The sequence below is a fragment of the Anomaloglossus baeobatrachus genome, chromosome 3 (genome assembly GCF_048569485.1).
Source record: "Anomaloglossus baeobatrachus isolate aAnoBae1 chromosome 3, aAnoBae1.hap1, whole genome shotgun sequence".
Lineage (NCBI taxonomy): Eukaryota > Metazoa > Chordata > Amphibia > Anura > Aromobatidae > Anomaloglossus > Anomaloglossus baeobatrachus.
Genome location: NC_134355.1, coordinates 79197190 through 79218034, shown reverse-complemented (window position 1 = coordinate 79218034; position 20845 = coordinate 79197190). Strand labels below are relative to the sequence as shown.

Genomic DNA, 20845 nt, shown 5'->3' with positions numbered 1-20845 from the left:
CCCACAGAAGCCCCTACATTTTATAATGGCCCTCATACTGTGATTTTCTCAGAGTAGTTCTTAAACTGTATGATGGCCCTAACATTTGGTCGCATACTGTAAAATGTTCCTCACAGTAGTACCCACACTGTATAATTGCACCTACATTAGCTCCTACACTGTATAATGGCTCCCAAAGTAATCCTCACATTTTATTAGGGCACCCCACAGTATTCCCCCAAGGTGCATAATGGTCTTTAGCTACTATACTTTATGATGGTCCCCATAGTAGTTCCCACACTTTATAACGGATCTACCATTATTAGGACTCACTACAGTATTCCCTTCACAGTAGCCCACACACTGTATGATGGACCCCAGCAGTAGAATTAATTAGGTTGCAAGATCCTCCATATAGATCGGGGGACTGGCATACCCTGTAAACACGCAATAACACCTACATATAATTGGTGCTGGCAAAATAAACAGATTTAACCGAAATGGCCAAGATTATTCACACAAACGCTCACTTAGATCCCATTCACAAATTAGCAGTGGCGTTAATCACTATAGTGACCATGACACCCACAGGTGTGTGACCAATATACTTCACATTCGGTTAAACAAAACAGCATTAACCAGGGATTCAAATAGCCAAGTTGTTAACCTGGTTATGTCTGATAGGGAACAATCTCACCCAATTGCTGGTGTCTTGTCTCCCAAAAACGATCAGTTCGTCCTCATATTCGGCGTTTCCAAAAAAGACCCTCACCACACAGGTCCTGGACCCCTTATGAACGGACTAACTGTCCTCTCCCAGAATCTCCTTCTCCCTTCTCCCGACGCGTTTCCTATACATCATTCATCAGGGGAGCAAATGAGGAGACGACCTCTTACTGGGTTAATCAGACGGTGACAGCCCAAGTCCTATTAGCTGTACAGCTAACAGAGGTACAGTAGAGGTTGTCTCCTCATTTGCTCCCCTGATGAATGATGTATAGGAAACGCGTCGGGAGAAGGGAGAAGGAGATTCTGGGAGAGGACAGTTAGTCCGTTCATAAGGGGTCCAGGACCTGTGTGGTGAGGGTCTTTTTTGGAAACGCCGAATATGAGGACGAACTGATCATTTTTGGGAGACAAGACACCAGCAATTGGGTGAGATTGTTCCCTATCAGACATAACCAGGTTAACAACTTGGCTATTTGAATCCCTGGTTAATGCTGTTTTGTTTAACCGAATGTGAAGTATATTGGTCACACACCTGTGGGTGTCATGGTCACTATAGTGATTAATGCCACTGCTAATTTGTGAATGGGATCTAAGTGAGCGTTTGTGTGAATAATCTTGGCCATTTCGGTTAAATCTGTTTATTTTGCCAGCACCAATTATATGTAGGTGTTATTGCGTGTTTACAGGGTATGCCAGTCCCCCGATCTATATGGAGGATCTTGCAACCTAATTAATTTTATGCATAGGCAAGGTGATCCTTCCCTATTTTTAGAGGAATTATTAAAAGTTATATTTTAGGTATTATTGCTGTAATTCAGAATCTTCAAAATATATACCATACCAGTGGCTGCATTATTATTACCCCAGCAGTAGACCCCACACTATATGAGGGTCAACCCACAGTAGCTCCTGACACTGTATGACCGCACCCCACAGTAACTCCCACATTGTATGAGGGTTTCCCATACTTTATGATATCCACACAGTCACAACACAAGTTTTAACTAAACTACAAAAAATCATATACTCACCTAATCCTGGATCCTGAAGAGTCCATCAGCAAAGCATGGGTCGACCAACGCCCTTGCACAGGACATCAGAGTCCCGGTGTGGTCACATCATTGCACTGAGTCTTCTCCCCATCGGCCAGTGTATAACCTTGCCATTCTGTAGGCCACAGTCATAAAGCAATCTGAGGTCTACAGAATGCTGAGCATTAGTGCAGGGTGATCATGTCTTCCTGTTCTACCACTGAGTTTAAGTTTATTGGCATGCCGCATACAGTTAAGAGTGCCAATCGCTGTGAGTATACCTGCCCCTCTTATAGTTACACTACTGATAGTTAGGTAACAGTGGTAGCGTTCCTGGTTAGTGATGGGAAAACTCGCAGATATCCAGGATCGGCGGGAGTAACCGGATTTAAAAAAAAAAACAAAAAAAACGGCTCAGATCTGGAATTAATAGCGGATATCTGACCAGAGACTGGTCCCCATGCAAGTCTATGGGGACCAGAATTCGTAGCCTAAAAATGGTGGTAGAAGGTATAGGAGAATTAGAGCAAGCGCACTATAATTACCGAGTCTCCAGTGCGGCTGTAACTGTGTCAGGTTTCCAGGTTTTCCAGTTCTCTTTTGACTGCCCTTGCCCTCGGTTAACATGGAGGTTACCGTTCTGTTGCCCTACTTCCTGTCCAGCGGCTTAAAAGGCCGCCTCCCAGCCCAGTCCAGTGCCTGAGTATACTGCCTGCTGTGTGCTCCTGCTGTGTTTTGCTGCTTATTCCGGATTGCCTCTGGATTCCCCTAAGAAGATTACCTACCGATTGATTCTGGACTGTACCCGGCTCTCAAGGCTGTGCCCGGATTCCGTTTACCATCTTCGGTCAGCACTCCGCCTGGTTCTCTTTGTGGTTCGTAACCATTTTGGACAAACATTTCCGTACGGACACTCATTGACTTTACCGCTTGCTCCTTATCCCGGCCGCTGCGCATTTAGGCCTTCCGGGGTAGATTGCCGGACAGTCCCTGTATAGGGGTTTGCTCCGGTGGTCTCCCTGGGGGAGTCCGGTGCGTGGTCCCGGGAATCCCCTGCGCGTCCATTCCGGAAAGTATTGTCTGTGTTATTGTATTGTTGTGTTTGTTCTGTTTCTACCGTGGTGACATACTATAAAACATCTTGTACCCGGAACTCGTCTCTGATTGTCATTGCCCTACGCTATCGAAATCCTCAGAACATAGAATAAGTATTACATTATACTCAGGCCATTAGAGGATTTCGCTGGGGCAATGACTGAGACACGAGTAGATCAGCTGTTCTCCATGATTAACTCCCTGCAGCAGGAGATGGAGGTGGTGCAGACTAAGCTTAGAGATGTGGAAGCGCAGCTGGGCCATGATCACCAGGTACTGGGTCCGGCTATACAGGATTTGCAAGTCAGAGTGGAGGCTCAGGAAGCCGTCCCCACTACGTCCGTACCAGCTGCCGGTATGCCTAGGTTACCCCCATTCCGTTTTAATGGTGATCGTAGTCAGTTCCGTGGATTTATTAACCAATGTATACTGTTTTTCGATGTACATGCTGATTATTACCGTTCTGACCGGTCAAAGGTGTTATGTATCATCATGTTATTAACCTCACGAGCACTGGCTTGGGCTAATCCTCTGATAGAAAACCGGGACATCCGTTTAAATCACCTAGATGACTTTCTGAACGCAATGGCGCAGATGTTTGATGATCCGAATCGCCGTGCTACCGCTGAATCTGCTCTCCTTTCCTTACGTCAGGGAAAGCGCTCTGTCATTGAATACGCCACTGAGTTCAGGAGGTTAGTGGTAGACACCGACTGGGGAAACAATGCATTATTGTCCGTTTTCAGAAAGGGTTTGTCCGGTACCATCAAGGACGAGTTAGCCCGTTCCGAATCCCCAGGGGATTTTGACCTGTTTCTCCAGCACTGTGTGCGCATAGATACCCGTTTAACGGAACGTAGACAGGAAAAATGGGCAGCTATAAACCGTATAAACAATAATACATTTCCTTCCAGAGAACCTGCTTTCAGGACGCCACGGGAGGCTGAGGACGTTCCTATGCAAGTGGACTCTCTACAAAAGCGAGAGACCAACGAACGTCGTGAACACCGGCTCCGTGAGCGTTTGTGTTTCTACTGCGGTCAATCGGACCATTTTTTAATCGACTGCCCGAAACGTCCGAATCGCTCAAATAAGGTATTGGCAGCCATGGCAGAGTGTGATAACACGGACGCAGAGTCTGATATCTCTGAGGCAAGTGGACACTTGGATGCGGTATTTCCCTTGACTGTAATGTCTACCTCACCGAAGGACTCAGAAGGGAAATATACCCATTGTTCACTCCCCATTCAGATCCGGTGGGAGGGACAGCTAATTCCTACCTCTGCAATGATAGACTCTGGGGCAGGGGGAAATTTCATGGACTTTTCTTTTGCTAGTAAACACGGTATCCGGACTCAGCAAAGATCCTCACCGGTTACCATGGAGACGGTAGACGGATCTCCGTTAACATCTGGACCAGTGGATCGGGAAACAGTACCGCTAGAATGCATGATGAAACCAGGTCAGCAGGAGACTCTTATTTTCATGATGATCTCTTCTCCACATTTTCCGATTATTCTAGGTATTCCGTGGCTACGGTCTACAAATCCGGTTATCAATTGGGAAACTAAGGAGATATCCTTCCCACCGCAGAGTGATCCGGCCATTTGTCCAACTGTTCCGGTTCCGGTAACACCACATGCAGAAGGCACGGTACAGGTACCCGTTTTACCCTCGGTTTATCGTGACTTCGCTGACATATGCGACAAAAGAAAGGCCGATCGGCTTCCTCCGCATAGACCGTATGATTGCCCCATAGACTTACTCCCAGGGGCAGAAATCCCGTTTGGTCATGTTTACCCGTTGGCGGCACCTGAGCTAGAAGCCCTAAAGGAATATATTGATGAAAGCCTGGCCAAGGGATTTATTCGCCCGTCTACCTCGCCCGCAGGGGCACCCATCTTTTTTGTGAAAAAGAAGGAGGGGACTCTGAGACCCTGTATTGACTACCGGGAACTGAATAAAATAACCATCCGGAACCGGTATCCGTTACCGTTGATTCCGGAGCTATTGGAGAGAGTCCAACAGGCAAAGATATTCACCAAATTGGACCTCCGTGGGGCATATAATCTGCTTCGTATACGTCCCGGAGACGAGTGGAAGACCGCGTTCCGATGTCGGTACGGACATTTTGAGTATTTAGTGATGCCTTTTGGACTTTGTAACGCTCCTGCGGCATTTCAACATCTAGTTAATGATATTTTCAGGGATATCATGGACCAATTCATGGTGATCTATCTGGATGATATTCTAATCTTTTCTGATTCTCTCCAGGAACACCAGGAGCACGTCAAGACCGTACTTACCCGGCTGAGGGACAACCACCTGTACATTAAACTGGAGAAATGTGAGTTCCACTGCTCACAAATACAATTCTTAGGTTATGTCATCTCTCCTCAGGGACTGAACATGGAATCTAGCAAGATACAAGCCATTCTCGACTGGCCGGAACCGGGAAACATCAAAGAGGTACAACGCTTTGTCGGTTTTGCCAACTTTTACCGACGCTTTATCCGTAACTTTTCAGAGATTGTTCGTCCCATCACCCTGTTGACTAAGAAAGGACAGAAGTTTGTATGGTCCGCCCAGGCTCAGGAAGCGTTCCATCGTCTCAAGGGATGTTTTACCTCAGCACCCATACTAGTGCATCCGAATCCCGCACTTCCCTTCATCGTGGAGGTCGACGCTTCCGACTACGCATTAGGGGCCATTCTTTCTCAAAGGACCGGGGACAAGAGTCTCCTGCATCCGTGTGCCTTCTTCTCCCGCAGGTTGTCCCCTGCGGAAAGGAACTACGACATTGCGGATAAGGAATTATTGGCGATTATTGCCGCCTTCAAGGAATGGAGACACCACTTACAGGGAGCCGCGCAGCAAGTGATAGTACTCACAGATCATCGTAATCTGGAATTTCTTAAGTCTGCCAGGTGCCTGTCTCCACGACAAGCCCGTTGGAGCCTATTCCTTAACCAATTCAATTTTGTTGTTACATACCGTCCAGGTTCACGTAATGGGAAAGCCGATGCCTTGTCCCGAATCCCTGCCGTGGACTCCGTGCCTGGAACCCCGTCGCAGACCGTGTTATCAGATGCCAATTTCGTTGGAGTAATCCAGGACCAGGACTTGTGGAAGGACATCAAGCGGGCCTATGATGGTGATGTATTTCTTGCTGCCCCCCCGAATGATGTAACTCTTGTTCTTCGGAATGGGGTGTGGTTAAGAGAACGACGCATTTATGTCCCGGAGGCCGTAAGACTTCGGGTTCTCAAGTTGGTTCATGACTCCGTGTTGGCCGGTCATAGGGGGGTACAGAAGACGCAGGAATTTCTGAGCCGGTTTTTCTGGTGGCCTACCTGTCTAAAGGATGTAAAGGACTATGTCCACTCATGCGTGGTTTGTGCCCGGTGCAAGGTCCCTCGTGTGGCTCCTACGGGACTCCTCCAACCGTTACCCGTGCCATCCCGCCCTTGGGGGTCTATCTCCATGGATTTTATTGTGGAGTTGCCAGTCTCAGGCGGGCATAATACCATTTTAGTGGTGGTGGATCGATTGACTAAAGCTGCTCACTTCATTCCGTGTACCGGTCTTCCCTCAGCCGCAGAGACAGTGGATTTGGTTGTCCAGAACGTATTCCGATTGCATGGGGTACCGGATGAGATCATCTCCGATCGGGGCGTGCAGTTCACGTCTAGATTCTGGAAGGGGTTTTGTACGGCACTCCAGATTGATGTCTGTTTGTCTTCTGCATACCATCCTCAGACAAATGGACAAACCGAACGGACGAATCAAACCCTGGAACAATACCTTCGCTGTTATGTCAGCCATCTCCAAGACGATTGGATGAAGATGCTTCCGTTGGCGGAGTTCTCCTACAACAACACTCAGAGCAGCTCCACTAAGGTAACGCCCTTTTTCGCTAACCTGGGTTACCATCCGACTATTTTGCCTAGGTCACCGGTTGCGGTTTCGGTACCAGCGGTGGAGGACAGAGTGACAGAACTACGACAAAATCTGGAGGTTCTAAAGAACACCGTAGCTACGGCCCAGGAGCGTTACAAGAGGTCGGCGGACACTCACCGGAAACCGGCACCCATGTATAAGGTAGGGGACTCTGTATGGTTATCCACCAAAAACCTGAGATTGGGTGTTCCTTCGCAGAAACTGGGACAAAAATTCATCGGTCCGTATAAAATCACCGGGATCGTGAGCCCTGTGGCCTGTCGGCTACGGTTACCGCACCATCTAAAGGTACACCCGGTCTTTCATGTGTCTCTCCTCAAACCCGTTTCCCCTAATACGTTTCATGGTCGTATTGTGCCTCCTCCTCCGCCTGTGATGGTCGACGGCGAGGAGCAGTTCGTGGTTGAGGACATTATTGACTCCCGGCTCCATCGTCGTCGGCTTCAGTATCTGGTACGTTGGCAGGGGTACGCCCCCGAGGACGATTCCTGGGAACCGGTGGGTAACATTCGGGCACCCCGGAAGATTGCTCAGTTTCATCGCCGGTACCCGGACAAACCTGGCCCTGATCCGTCCTGAGGCCGTCTCTGGGGGGGGGAGTAATGTCAGGTTTCCAGGTTTTCCAGTTCTCTTTTGACTGCCCTTGCCCTCGGTTAACATGGAGGTTACCGTTCTGTTGCCCTACTTCCTGTCCAGCGGCTTAAAAGGCCGCCTCCCAGCCCAGTCCAGTGCCTGAGTATACTGCCTGCTGTGTGCTCCTGCTGTGTTTTGCTGCTTATTCCGGATTGCCTCTGGATTCCCCTAAGAAGATTACCTACCGATTGATTCTGGACTGTACCCGGCTCTCAAGGCTGTGCCCGGATTCCGTTTACCATCTTCGGTCAGCACTCCGCCTGGTTCTCTTTGTGGTTCGTAACCATTTTGGACAAACATTTCCGTACGGACACTCATTGACTTTACCGCTTGCTCCTTATCCCGGCCGCTGCGCATTTAGGCCTTCCGGGGTAGATTGCCGGACAGTCCCTGTATAGGGGTTTGCTCCGGTGGTCTCCCTGGGGGAGTCCGGTGCGTGGTCCCGGGAATCCCCTGCGCGTCCATTCCGGAAAGTATTGTCTGTGTTATTGTATTGTTGTGTTTGTTCTGTTTCTACCGTGGTGACATACTATAAAACATCTTGTACCCGGAACTCGTCTCTGATTGTCATTGCCCTACGCTATCGAAATCCTCAGAACATAGAATAAGTATTACAAACTGCTTCCGGGCCGCTCACTCAACTTCCGTGGCCGCTTATTTACCTTCATGCATTTTCACTGCTTCCCTTACCCTCCGACAGCCCTAGCATCTGTGACTGGTTGCAGTCAGACCCTTGCATTCACAGACCCTGTCTACGGGTCACAGTAGATTGTTGTAAAAATAAATAAATTTAAAAAAGATCTGTGTTTGTGTTACTTTATTTTCACTTACAGATTAGTAATGAGGGGTCTTCTAGACACCTCTCATTACTAATCTAGGGCTTAGTGGCAGCTGTTAGCTGTCATTAACCCCTTATTACCCCAATTGCCACCACACTTGTACAGTTCGGGTTCGTCTATCACTACTCATGAAGCCACACTAGCTTTCTCACAGAAGACAGGATGTTTTCTCCTTGGAGTTCTTGACTCTTGAAAGAATCTATATTACCCTCCACACACTGCAGGTTTTCAGTGCAGAGGAAAAATGGCGTTTTGTGAAGAATTTAAAGAAACTACTATAACTATTAATATTTGTTGTGTTGAGCAAATAGATTGTGCTTGGTTTACAACTGTATAGATTTACACCTATTCATATGTTTGCGCATAGAAAGAAACTAAATTAGAGTTTTAACAAATCATCTCATCTCATGGTGAAAGTTTTAAAATTGTATTAGAATGTTGAGTAACTTTTTTATTAAACACTGATTAGATTTTTCTTTACATAAAACTAGTAAGCCCTTTAAGCGGACATTTTCTTTTTTTTTCTTTATCTTTTATATAGAAAAGGACGTGATATATTATAATATTTGAGTTGCAAGAAAACGTTACTTTGCTATATTAGTATCCTATACTTTCCCTTTAAATTGTGATTATAGTAGATAAAAAAAATTAACTGAATTTTTTTTTTACAGATCAACTTTGGATTAGAACCCATCTCTCTGGTATTTCTCATGACATTCACTAAAGATATGATCTGGAATTTCAAGAATACCCCCAATCATCGTTTATCTGAATCGAAGTGACTGCGTGTGTCTTCAACTAATTCTCCATATATTAATTATAGCTCCCATGGTGTCTCTAACTATGGACTATAACAAAAACTTAACCTCCCTACCAGATTACAACTACAGTGACTATGAATTAGACGATGATGATGTCACTAAAACCAGGACTTTTTACGCTGCCAAAATAGTTATTGGGGTGGCTCTTGTCTGCATTATGCTTATTTGCGGCATTGGGAACTTTATATTTATTGCAGCACTGGCAAGATACAAAAAGCTCAGAAATTTAACCAATCTTCTCATAGCTAACCTGGCCATTTCTGATTTCATCGTAGCCATAGTTTGTTGCCCTTTTGAAATGGACTATTATGTTATAAAGCAGCTTTCTTGGGAGCATGGTCACATCTTATGTGCTTCGGTAAATTACCTGAGGACTGTTTCCCTCTATGTCTCCACGAATGCTCTGCTGGCAATAGCTGTTGACAGGTAGGTAGTGCCCATCTTTTCTATGAAATATACCCATATGTGCAGTAGATCAGAGTAGGATTTCAAAATGTTTGTATGATCGTCTCTAAAATAGTATTCAAGTTGTCTCTTCAGGGAGGAAGGAGACACCCTCTAGTGCCACCTATTGGAAGTAGCAATTCTAAAAGTCAAAAGTAAGGAAAACTGGAAAATGGTAAACCGATCCAACGGAGCGCTAGGAATGAGGATTTCTTCATAGTGGTCATGGGATTTCTATAAATTGCATCCACTGTGCTTGTACTGTACAACGCAGCCTTTTGGATGAAGCTGAAACATGCTGTGTCCAAAACGATGTGTACCCTGATCATGGGCTTGTATCCTTATATGTTCAGTTTTATAAATTTTTGCCTAGCGGCACTAGATCAATGTGTGATTTTAGGATGTGCGATCCATGTCTTTCCCTACAGCTATGTTGTGTCATGTAGTCCTCCTGCTCTGTGTAACTGTAGGGGTGTCGCCCCATGAACGAATAAGCATACTTTAAAAGACGGTGCTCCCCCGTGTTCTGTGTTTTGTGGGCTTACTGGCAGAGATGATGCTCCTCTCTGAACTGTGGAGTTGGACTAACCCTGACCAATAAGTGCGTAAAGTAGAGAAAGAACAAGAGAAAAGCTTAGGGTGGGAGCAGGAGGAGTCAGGTCACCTGAGAGAGTAAGAGAGGAGATGTCACCTGAGAAGTGTCCACGAACGGCGATTGGGAGAGAAGCACGTAGCCGGGATGTGAGATAAGCTTAAAAAAAATTTACAGACGCTTCAAGGTATTTTTACGTTACGGACAGTGCAAAAAAAGTACCCTATTCTTTCAGACTGGGCTGAAATTTCTGGATGGTCAGCAACCCTGGAACACGAGCATGGAAATTAGCATTTATTAAACTGCAGGAATTAGTGAGGTGACAACTTATGGTGGATAATGATGTCCGGCACTTAGTTTATTAGTAATAGTTTAATATTAAAGGTGGTTACTAGAGTTGAGCGAGTACCTTAATATTTGTACTCACTGTACTCATAACTAGTACAGTGGAACCTTGCTTAATGAGAACAATCCATTCTGGGACTGTGCTTGTTAACCAAGTTCAGCCGTTCAGCAGAGCAAGATTTCCCATAGGAAATGGGAAATTTGTTAAATGTTCCATCCTGGTCCCCTATTCTATCATTCCACACATGCACAAACGCACACAAACACGTACAAACACACACAAACACACACAAACACACCAGCACACACGCACATATTATATGCTCACCTTACCTTCCGTTCCATCGCTGGTCTTCTGGGACTTGCTGTTCTCTGGTATGGGGCCGGGCTGTGTATCGGGTTACCATAACGACGAGGGAGGAACTTCCGCGGCCAGAGCGCTGACGTCAAAGGCAGAGCCGCTTGCCTCTGATTGGCCAGCGCGCTGCCTTTGAGTAGCGGTGACAGGAAGATCCTGCTTCGTCGCTATGGATGCCGATGCACAGTCTGGAGTGGAGCGGAGCGGCGAACTACAGGACCCAGGAGGCTGGTGATGAAACTGAAGGTACACATATTATATGCTCACCTTACCTTCCGTTCCACCGCCGCCCTCATGGTACATGTAGTTCGCCGCGAGGACATCGCAATGTACCCGGGAACTACAAGAAACATGAGGCCGGCGGTGGAACGGAAGGTAAGGTGAGCATAATACTGTATGTGTGTGAGTGTGTGTGTGTGCGTGTGTGTTTGTGTGTGTTTTGTGCGTACATGTGTGTGTTTGTGTAGACTGCAAGTGCGGGTTATAGCGCGGTGGATGTACGGAGCTGGAAGTTTGTGCAGTGAGGATTTTGCTCGTACAGCAAAGCTTTCTCGTAAACCGGGTTACAAATTTACAGAAAGCTTTGCTTGTTAAGCGAAAATCTCGTTAAGTGAGTTACTCGTTAAGCGAGGGTCCACTGTATTGTCTAATACTCATGTATTCATTCCAAATAGCATGTGCAATGTAAGTCAATGGGGAATACTTGCAATGTAACAAGTAACCCGAATTCCGCACTATTCGCTACTCACATAAATAGTACGGCATTCGGGTTACTTGTTACATTGCACGTTTTTCCCCAGTGACTTGCATTGCACACACTATTCGGAATGAATACGCGAGTATTAGACAGTACTTGTTATGAGTATTGCGAGTACGAATAGTTAGGTACTCACTCAACTCTTGTGGCCACCTATTTTTGGCAATGCAATTTATATGAATGCAAACAAAACATCAAGTTGCACTTAAAAGCATTGAGCTTGTTGAGAAAGTCCCCTGAAGACTTAACTGATAATGGACTGTCATCTGTCATTATAATCTTAGGTATCATAGTGAGTAATGCCACCTGCTGACAATATATGCCAGGCAGTCAGTATCATATATTAAGCATGAACAGTGAGCATCACACTGAAGCTTTCGATGACAAGACAGACAGGACACTCGTATCACTATATACATCTGTAAGGATAAAAGTGAAAAATAATAATTCATGATTTGCCCGTATAAGGCCTAATAATATACTCATCTCAGTTTGCCTAGTTAAACCAGAGCTGCATTTGTTTTATATTGTGGTTTTATGTTGTAAAGTATAAAAATCAAACACCCTTCTGACCGGGCCATTTTTTTACAATTCGGACCAGTGTCACTTTATGAGGTTAGAACTCTGGAACACTTTAAGGGATCTCGGTGATTCTGACACTCTTTTTTCGTGACATATTGTACTTCATGATAGTTGTAAATTTAGGCTGTTTTTTGCGTTTATTTGTGAAAATATCAGAAATTTGGCAAAAATGTTCTGTCACACAAATTAGTTAATAAATAACATTTTCCACATGTCTACTTTACATCAGCACAATTTTTGAAACGTAATTTTTTTTTTCTAAGAAGTTAGAAGGGTTCAAAGTTCATCAGCAATTTCACATTTTTCCAACAAAATTTACAAAACCATTTTCTTTAGGGACCACATCACATTTGAAGTGACTTTGAGAGGCCTAGGTGACAGAAAATACCCCAAAGTGATACCATTCTAAAAACTGCACCCCTCACACTGCTCAAAACCACATCCAAGAAGTTTATTAACCCTTTAGGTTCTTCACAGGAACCAAAGCAAAGTGGAAGGAAAAATGAAAATTTTACTTTTTTACACAAAAATGTTACATTAGCAGTAACATTTCGCATTTTCACAAGGGTATCAGGAAAAAATGGACCATAACATTTATAGTGCAATTTCTCCTGAGTACGCTGATACCTCATTTGTGGTGGAAATCAATTGTTTGGGCGCACGACATGGCACGGAAGGGAAGGAGTGCCATTTAAAGTTTTGAAAGCAAAATTAGCTGGAATCATTAGTGGACGCTGTGTCGCGTTTGGAGACCCCCTGAGGTTCCTAACAGTGTAGCTTCTACACAAGTGACCGCATTTTGGAAACTAGAGCCCCTCAAGGAAGTTATCTAGATGGTTGGTGAGCACCTTGCACCTCTGGAGGTTTTACAAGCATTTATAATCTTGAGCCGTGAAAATAAAAAAAAAAGTTTGCCACAAAATTGTTACTTCAACCAAATGGCTTTTTTTCACAAGGGTATCAGGGTAAAATGCACCATAAAATTTGTTTGGTGAGCACCTTCAAATTCCAGGGGCTTCACAGAAGTTTATAACGTTGGTCCGTAAAAAAAAAAAAAAAAATTACCACAAAATTGTTGCTTCAACCAGATAGCTTTCTTTCACAAGGGTATCAGAATAAAATGGCTCAAAAATATTGTGCAATTTATCATGGGTACACAGATATCACATATGTGGTGGAAATAAATTATTTGGGAGCACAGCAGGGCTCAGAATGGAAGGAGCGCCATTTGAATGTTTGAAAGCAATGTAGCGTTTGTAGAGCCCTTGATGTACCTAAACAGTGGAGGTTCCCCACAAGTGACCCCATTTTGGAAACTAGACTCCTCAAAGAATTTATTTAGATGTTTGATGAGCACTTTGAACCCTTGGGGGCTTCACAGACATTTATAACATTGAGCTGTGAAAAATAAAAATACATTTTTACCACAAAATTGTTACTTCAACCAGATAGATTTTTTTTATAAGAGTATCAGGAAAAAATACACTATAAAATGTATTGTTCAATCTCTCCTGAGTATGCTGATACCTCATGTGTGGTGGAAATCAATTGTATGGGCACATGCCAGGGTTCAGAAGGGAAAAAGTGCCATTTGACTGCAAAATTGGCTGAATCATTAGAGGACACCATGTCGCGTTTGCAGAGCCCCTGATGTGCTTAAATAGTGGCGCTCTCTCACAAGTGACCCCATTTTGAAAACTAGACCCCTCATGTCCCTCATGTCAAGGAATTTAACTAGATGGTTAACTAGATGGTTGGTGAGCACCTGGAACCCCCAGGGGCATCACAGAATTTTAGAACATTGAGCTGTGAAAATGAAAAAATACATTTTTAGCTTCAAAAATTTTGTGTTAACTAAAAATTTTTCAAATTCATTAGGGTAACAGGAGCTAATGAACAATACAATTTATTGTGCAATTTCTCCTGATTACGCCAGTACCCCATATGTTGTCAAAAACGACTTTTGAGGCACAGAACAAAGTAAAGAAGGGAAGGAGCACCATATTGGAGTGCAGATTTAGCAGCAGAAACCCCCAAAAGTGACCCCATTTTACAAACTGTAACCCTCAATGAATTCATCCAGGGGTGCAGTGAGCATATTGACACTACTGGTGTGTTACAAAATTGTATACTATTCGGTCAGTGAACAAAAAATAATTACATTTCTAAGACTAAAATGTTGTTTTAACCCCAGATTTCCAATTTTCATAAGAGGAATAGGTAAAAAAGGCCCTATAATGTGTTACACAATTTCTCCTGAGCGTGGCAATGCGCCACATGTGACTGTAAGCACTGTTTTGCTGCACCACAGGGCTTGTTGTGGCCAGTATATTTTAGTGCCTGTACATTGTGCCCAGCTCATGCTTCTGTAAACTTGCACCCCGTACATTTAAATGGGCTCTCCTAACTACAACAATGCCAAACATGTGGATGCTAACTGTGGTCTAGGCACATTGTGGGGCTCCGAAGAGAGAGGTGCATTTGGATTTGGGACTGGAGCCCAGATTTTGCTGGATTTCTTTTTTTTTTGAGGGAGGGAGCCATAGAATTTTTGATAGCCATTGTGCTACTAGTAATGTGGAAACTCTGTATATTTCCGTTAACCAATGATGGAGCTCAGTGGGGACTTGTGTTTTTGTGGGTTGAGTTGAATGCTATTTGCTACAGAAGATTTTGGATCAGTTCACAGTTCACAGTTATCTTGCTCTATGCTGAGTACTTATATTGGGGTTTCCATCTACATCTCCGAAATACGTGACAGGTGAAACCGGTGAAGGATCCATTCACTAATGAGGCAGCAGAGATACTCCGGACTCCAGTTGGCCTCTGTTCAGCGGTGTCCGTCTTTTCAAAGGTGCACAATACTGTTGATGACTGCACTTTTGTGCATGCCTAAAAAGATGTAGACTAGAAGAAAGATATACAGCTCCTTGGACTGATTTTAAAACAAAGAGGCTTTATTTGTACAATACGAATAATAAAATCCAGGTAACAAACATTGTATGTAAAAGAGAACGCACGGTTCAGTAGTCCCAGGGGTCAGAAAAAAGGACAATGGACTGGGAAAAGTATGCTCCCATCCATTATTTTTAGACTGGGACTACTGAACCATGTGCTCTATTTTACATACAATGTTTGTTACCTGGATTTTATTATTTGTCTTGTACAAATAAAGCCTCTTTGTTTTAAAATCAATCCAAGGAGCTGGATATCTTTCTACTATTTTGGAGCACCATGCCAGGCAGAGCGTTTTTGCTGCTTTCATCGAACTTAATGACAGTTCAGCTGGCTTTTTTTTCTTGGTAAAAAGATGGACACCACCGGACCGCAGGCCAGATTTGAGGTCAAAGTGACTCCCTCATTACAGTGAATTTTCCATTGGGCCATTGGGAATTTTGTTTAAATCACATTTTTCAGAGATTTAGGGTACGTGCTCACGATCCGTACACACTGTGTCCTGGTTGCAAAGCGTCTTCCCTTCCCCTGCAGAGACATAAGTGTTCTCCGCAGAATACTGCAGCTGCCCATGCCCACAATCACGGTTTGGGGTGCTGTGGACTTTCACTCTGTTTTCCCAGCTGAGGACACTCATATTTCCGCAACATACATGGACATGCTGCATCTAGGGAAGCCGCATCGTCAGTTTCACGCTGCAGAGAACAGAAGCACAGTGGGTATGTGATTTCTATAAATCCATGCACTGTACTTCTACTACACAATTCAGCGGTTTGGACATAGCGAAAAAACCCTATATCCAAAATGCTGCTATTCCTGATTGTGGGCACGCAGCCTTACACATAATCCCGCTGCAAGTGTTCAGAGTAGAACGCAGGATAAATAGGAGCCTCGCTGTACCCCAATCTTTAAGAGGCAGAATGAACAAATCAATAGCGCTTGAATAATTGGTTTTATTTATTTATTTTTTACGCCGTTCACCATGTGGTATAAGTGATTTGGCGGCTTTACTCCTCAGGTCACTACGATTACAGCGATACCAGATATTTAGATCTTTCTTTAAGTTTGGCTACTATCACACTAAAAACGCTTTTAACAAAATAAAGGTTTGTTGCATCACAGAATGTGAAGGCTATAATGTTTTTATTTTTCTGCTAACAGAGTCATTTGAGGGCTGTTTTTTGTGGGATGAGTTTGAGTTTTATTGGTACCATTTTTGGCCACATAATTTTTGATCGCTTTCTATTCTACTTTTTGTTAGGCAGAATCAAAAAGAAACAGCAACCCAGGAATAGTTTTTTTTACGCCGTTCACCATGTTGTAAAAGTAATAAGACAGTTTTATTCTTCGGGTCAGTACGATTACAGCGATACAACATTTATACGGGTTTTTTAGGTTTTGTCACTTTTACACCATAAAAACTATTTTATAGAAAAAAAAAACTTGTTGCATTCTTGTATTGTGAAAGCTATAGATTTTTTATTGTTCTGCTGATGAAGCTCTATGGCGGCTTGTTTTTGGAGGGACAACATGACATTTTCAGCGGTACCATTTTTATTTATATATGACTTTTTTATCGTGTTTTATTCCACTTTTATGTCAGCTGTATGATGAAAAAACAGTTTTTGATTTTTTTTAATTATTTTTTACAGTGTTTACTAAAGGGGTTAACTAGTGTCAAAGTTTTATAGCTCGGGTTGTTACGGACGCAGCAATAGCAAATATGTCTAGTTTTTTTGTTTTATTGTTTTTTTCATAAATATATATATTTATTGGAATAATTTTTTTGTTGTTTATTTTCCCCAATTTTTTTAATACTTATAATTTTTATAACTTTACTTTTACTTTTTTATTTATGCTATGTTCACACGTTGAATCTTTTTTCTGAGTGCATCTTGAGTACATCTTGACTGCATCTTTTTCCTGTGGTCTCAGAAAAAGCTTGTGGCCCAAAAACGCATGACGTTTTTCTGCGTTTTTGTTAATGTGTTTTTTAAAGTAGAAACAGAATATGATAGGATTGGATAATTGATAGATAGCTAGAATAGATAGAGGATAGATAGATAGATAATAGATAAATAGAAAGAACATGGAATAGATAATAAGAAAGAACATATAGAATAAATAGAAAGAAATAACACAATAGCTTGATAGAGGGATTGCTAGCTTGGCCAGCTGGGTTTTTTTTGTCATTTTTTTTTTAAATGATGTGGGGTCCCCCCATTTTTCATATCCAGCACAGGAACAGCAGCAGCTGCAGGCTGCAAACCTCAGCTATGTGCTGTACCTAGCCTGTTTCTGAAAAATAGAGGGAATCCCATGCTTTTTTTTTTAATTATTTGATTTATTGAAAAAAAAAATTGACATGGGGTCCCCCCATTTTATTAAAATCAGCAAAGGTACAGCAAACAACTAGGGTCTGCTATTATTAGGGTTGGAAGGGCCATCGTTATTTGGCCCTTTCCAGCCTAACAAGAGCAGCTCACAGCCACCCCAGAAGGGGCGCATACATAAGATCCATCAATTCCCGACTCTTCCCATTGCCCTGGTGCGGTGGCAATTGGGGTAATAAGGGGTTAATAACAGCTCACAGCTGCTACTAAGCCCTAGCTTAGTTATGGCAGGCGTCTCTGGGACACCCGCCATCACTAATCTGTAAATAATTAAACACAAACATCCAAAAAATCCTTTATTTGAAATAAAAGACAAAAAAGAACTCTCTTCCACTTCCACCACTTTATTAACCTCCCAAACATCCCTCCAGGTCCAACGTAATCCACATGAGGTCCCACGACACTTCGAGCACTGCTACATATATGAAGCTTACAGCGAATGCCATAAAACAAAACTGCACGCAGCAATTGTAGTGAGCCGCGTGATAAGCAATGACGTCACTCAGGTTACCCGTGGCCACAGCTGGAGTTTTTCACCTGTGACAGCAAATCACCCGAGTGACTGAAGTGAGCAGCGTGATCAGAAGGGACGTCACTCTGGGGATTTGCTGTCACAGGTGGCCACAGCTAACATGAGTGACATCACCACTGTGCGAGTGGCTCACTTCAGTTGGGGCCTGAACTTCACAGCGGGGAGTCCTGTTCTACTGTTTTATGGTGCTTGCTGTGAACTTTAAATATGTAGCAGTGCAGGAAGCATCGTGGGACCTCGTGTGGATTACGTCAAACCTCGAGGGTTGTGTTGGGGATAATAAAGTGGTGAAAGAAGGTGCTTTTTTGTTTTTTATTCCAAATAAAGCATTATTTCGATGTTTGTGTTTATTTAATTTCACTTACGGATTAGTGAAGGGGGGGGCTCGGGTAGACGCCTGCCATTACTAATCTAGGACTAAAGGCCCCATTACACGCAATGACATCGCTAACGAGATATCGCTGGGGTCACGGAATTTGTGATGCACATCCGGCCTCGTTAGCAACATCGTTGTGTGTGACACTTACGAGCGACCGCTAACAATCCCAAATACTCACAAAATCGTTAATTGTTGACACGTCGTTCATTTTACAAATATCGTTGCTCGATCTGGACGCAGGTTGTTCACCATTCCAAAGGCAGCACACATCGCTACGTGTGACACCCTGGGAACAACGAACAACAGCGTTCCTGCATCCTCCGGCAATGAGGTGAGATTGACGTTCATGCGGCTGCTCTCCGCCCCTCCGCTTCTATTGGTGGCCGGCTGTGTGACGTCACCGTGACGCCGCACGAACTGCCCCCCTTAAAAAAGAGGTTCGCCGGCCACAGCGACGTCGTTAGGAAGGTAAGTTCATGTGATGCGTACCTGCGATATTGTTTGCCACGAGCAGCGATTTGCCCGTGACGCACGAACGACGGGGGCAGATGCTATCGCTAGCAACATCGCTAGCAATGTCACAGCGTGTAAAGTGGCCTTTAGTGGCAGCTATGACCTGCCATTAACTCCTGATTACCCCGATTGCCACTGCATCAGGGCAATCGAGATGAGCTGAGTAAAATCCCGAGACTGTCTCATCTAATTGATGTCACAATTTCGAGCGGCTGCTGGCTGATATTTTTAAGCTGGGGGGCTCCCAATAATGTGGGTGGCCGCAGACTGAGAATAGCAGCCCTCACCTGTGAGTCTTTATCTTGGCTGAGTATCATAATTGGGGGGACTGCACGCTGATTTTTTTATTATTTATTTATTGTACTGTACGATATATACCCCACCCACCATGGCTGTGATTGGTTGCAGTCAGACAGCTGTCACTCAGCATGGGAACGCGTCTGACTACAACCAATCACAGCCATGGTGGGCGAGGGAAGCATATTCAATGAATCTAATGAGCGGCTCGGGAAGTGAATGACTGGTCACGGGAGCAGTGTGATAGCCATGCTGGTGATTTGGTAAGTATAAAGCGCTTGTTCCTACCACTTTGCGCCAGATTCTGGTCCCCATTGACTTTATGGAGACTGGCATCTAGCCAAATACCAGGGATCAATTTCCCACCGACCTCGAGTCAGCTGGGGATTTATCTGCCAGTTCTCCAAGACGCAAAAAGAATCAACATGGTGCATCTTGGCTGCATCTTTAAAAACGCAGCCAAGATGCAGCCAAAAAAAGATGCACTGTGCTGACAGCAAAACAGGAATCTTATAGACTTTGCTGGGAGAAGGAAACACATGCATTTAGGTACATCTTTGTGACATCAAAAATGCACCAAAAACGCAGTAAAAGATGCATCGTGTAAACATAGCCTTTAAAGGGACCCTGTCACCAGTTTTGGGGCCTATAAGCTACGGCCACCATCACTGCTCTTATATACAGCATTCTAACATGCTGTATATAAGAGCACAGGTTCTGCTGTATAACATAAAAAACACTTTATAATACTCACCTAGAAGGTCGCTCTGGTGCACAGCAGTATGATGGGTGGCACCTTTCTCAAGGACCGGCGCGTCCCCTTTCGGCCATCTTGGTTTCCTTATTCTGAAGCCGCGGTGCATGACGCGTCTACGTCATACACATGCGCCGGCATTGAGGTCATGCGCAGGTGCACTACAATTCTTTGGGGCAGATCAACGTGCACCTGCGCAGGACCACTTCGCTGAGCCCACTAGGTTAAGCCATAGCCTCCAGACCTTTTGGATTCCCTAACTGGCCCTGACACTGTCTTCTCTTACTCAAACCCTATTCACTCCTAGAGGGCCTCACCACTAGTCAACTGTCACTCCATCTCCCTTCGTCCATTCTCAGTGTCTACTCTTTAAAGATGTAGGCTTCCCTTTCCCTCTGCGCAAGTATTGGTAAGTCACTGGTACTGCTGCTACCAGTGTACTTAGGGGAGTGCATGTACCAGTGACTCGCCTGCACCTGTGCAGAAGGAAAGTGAAGCCTATGCTCTTACAAGGGCAGACAATAAGGAGGGACAAAAGGAGATGGAATGTGAAGGCTAGAAATTCCATCTCATGCAGCCGACATTACAGGGATGTAAGAATGATCAGGGGAGGAGAAAGATAAGATTATAAAGAGTGGAGGCAGCATTTTCTTCCAGACAAGATTGTGGGCTTTTGAAGTTGGAGGATTGGAGTGCTAAGGGTCTTTAACCTCCTTTCCTCGTCCCTGCGCATTACAGTACTTTGATCTGCCCTGAGCACCTGCACCTGCACCTGCACAGGACTGCAATGTCAGCCTGTGTAGATGAAATAGAGCATGTCATCTATACTGGGCTGGGTAGAAGGAGGTCGGCAATCG

At 44.3% G+C, this 20845-nt stretch overlaps 1 protein-coding gene across 1 annotated transcript in view; it reads left to right on the top strand.

Annotated features, from left to right (window-relative positions):
• The window catches only part of PROKR1 (prokineticin receptor 1), a 55645-nt gene that overhangs the window by 14342 nt on the left and 20458 nt on the right, over positions 1-20845 (top strand). Inside the window, exon 2 of the mRNA XM_075339274.1 lies at positions 8938-9513. Within this exon, the coding sequence (XP_075195389.1) occupies positions 9095-9513 (419 nt within the window). The 5' untranslated portion in view covers positions 8938-9094. The remainder of the gene's footprint in view (positions 1-8937; positions 9514-20845) is intronic.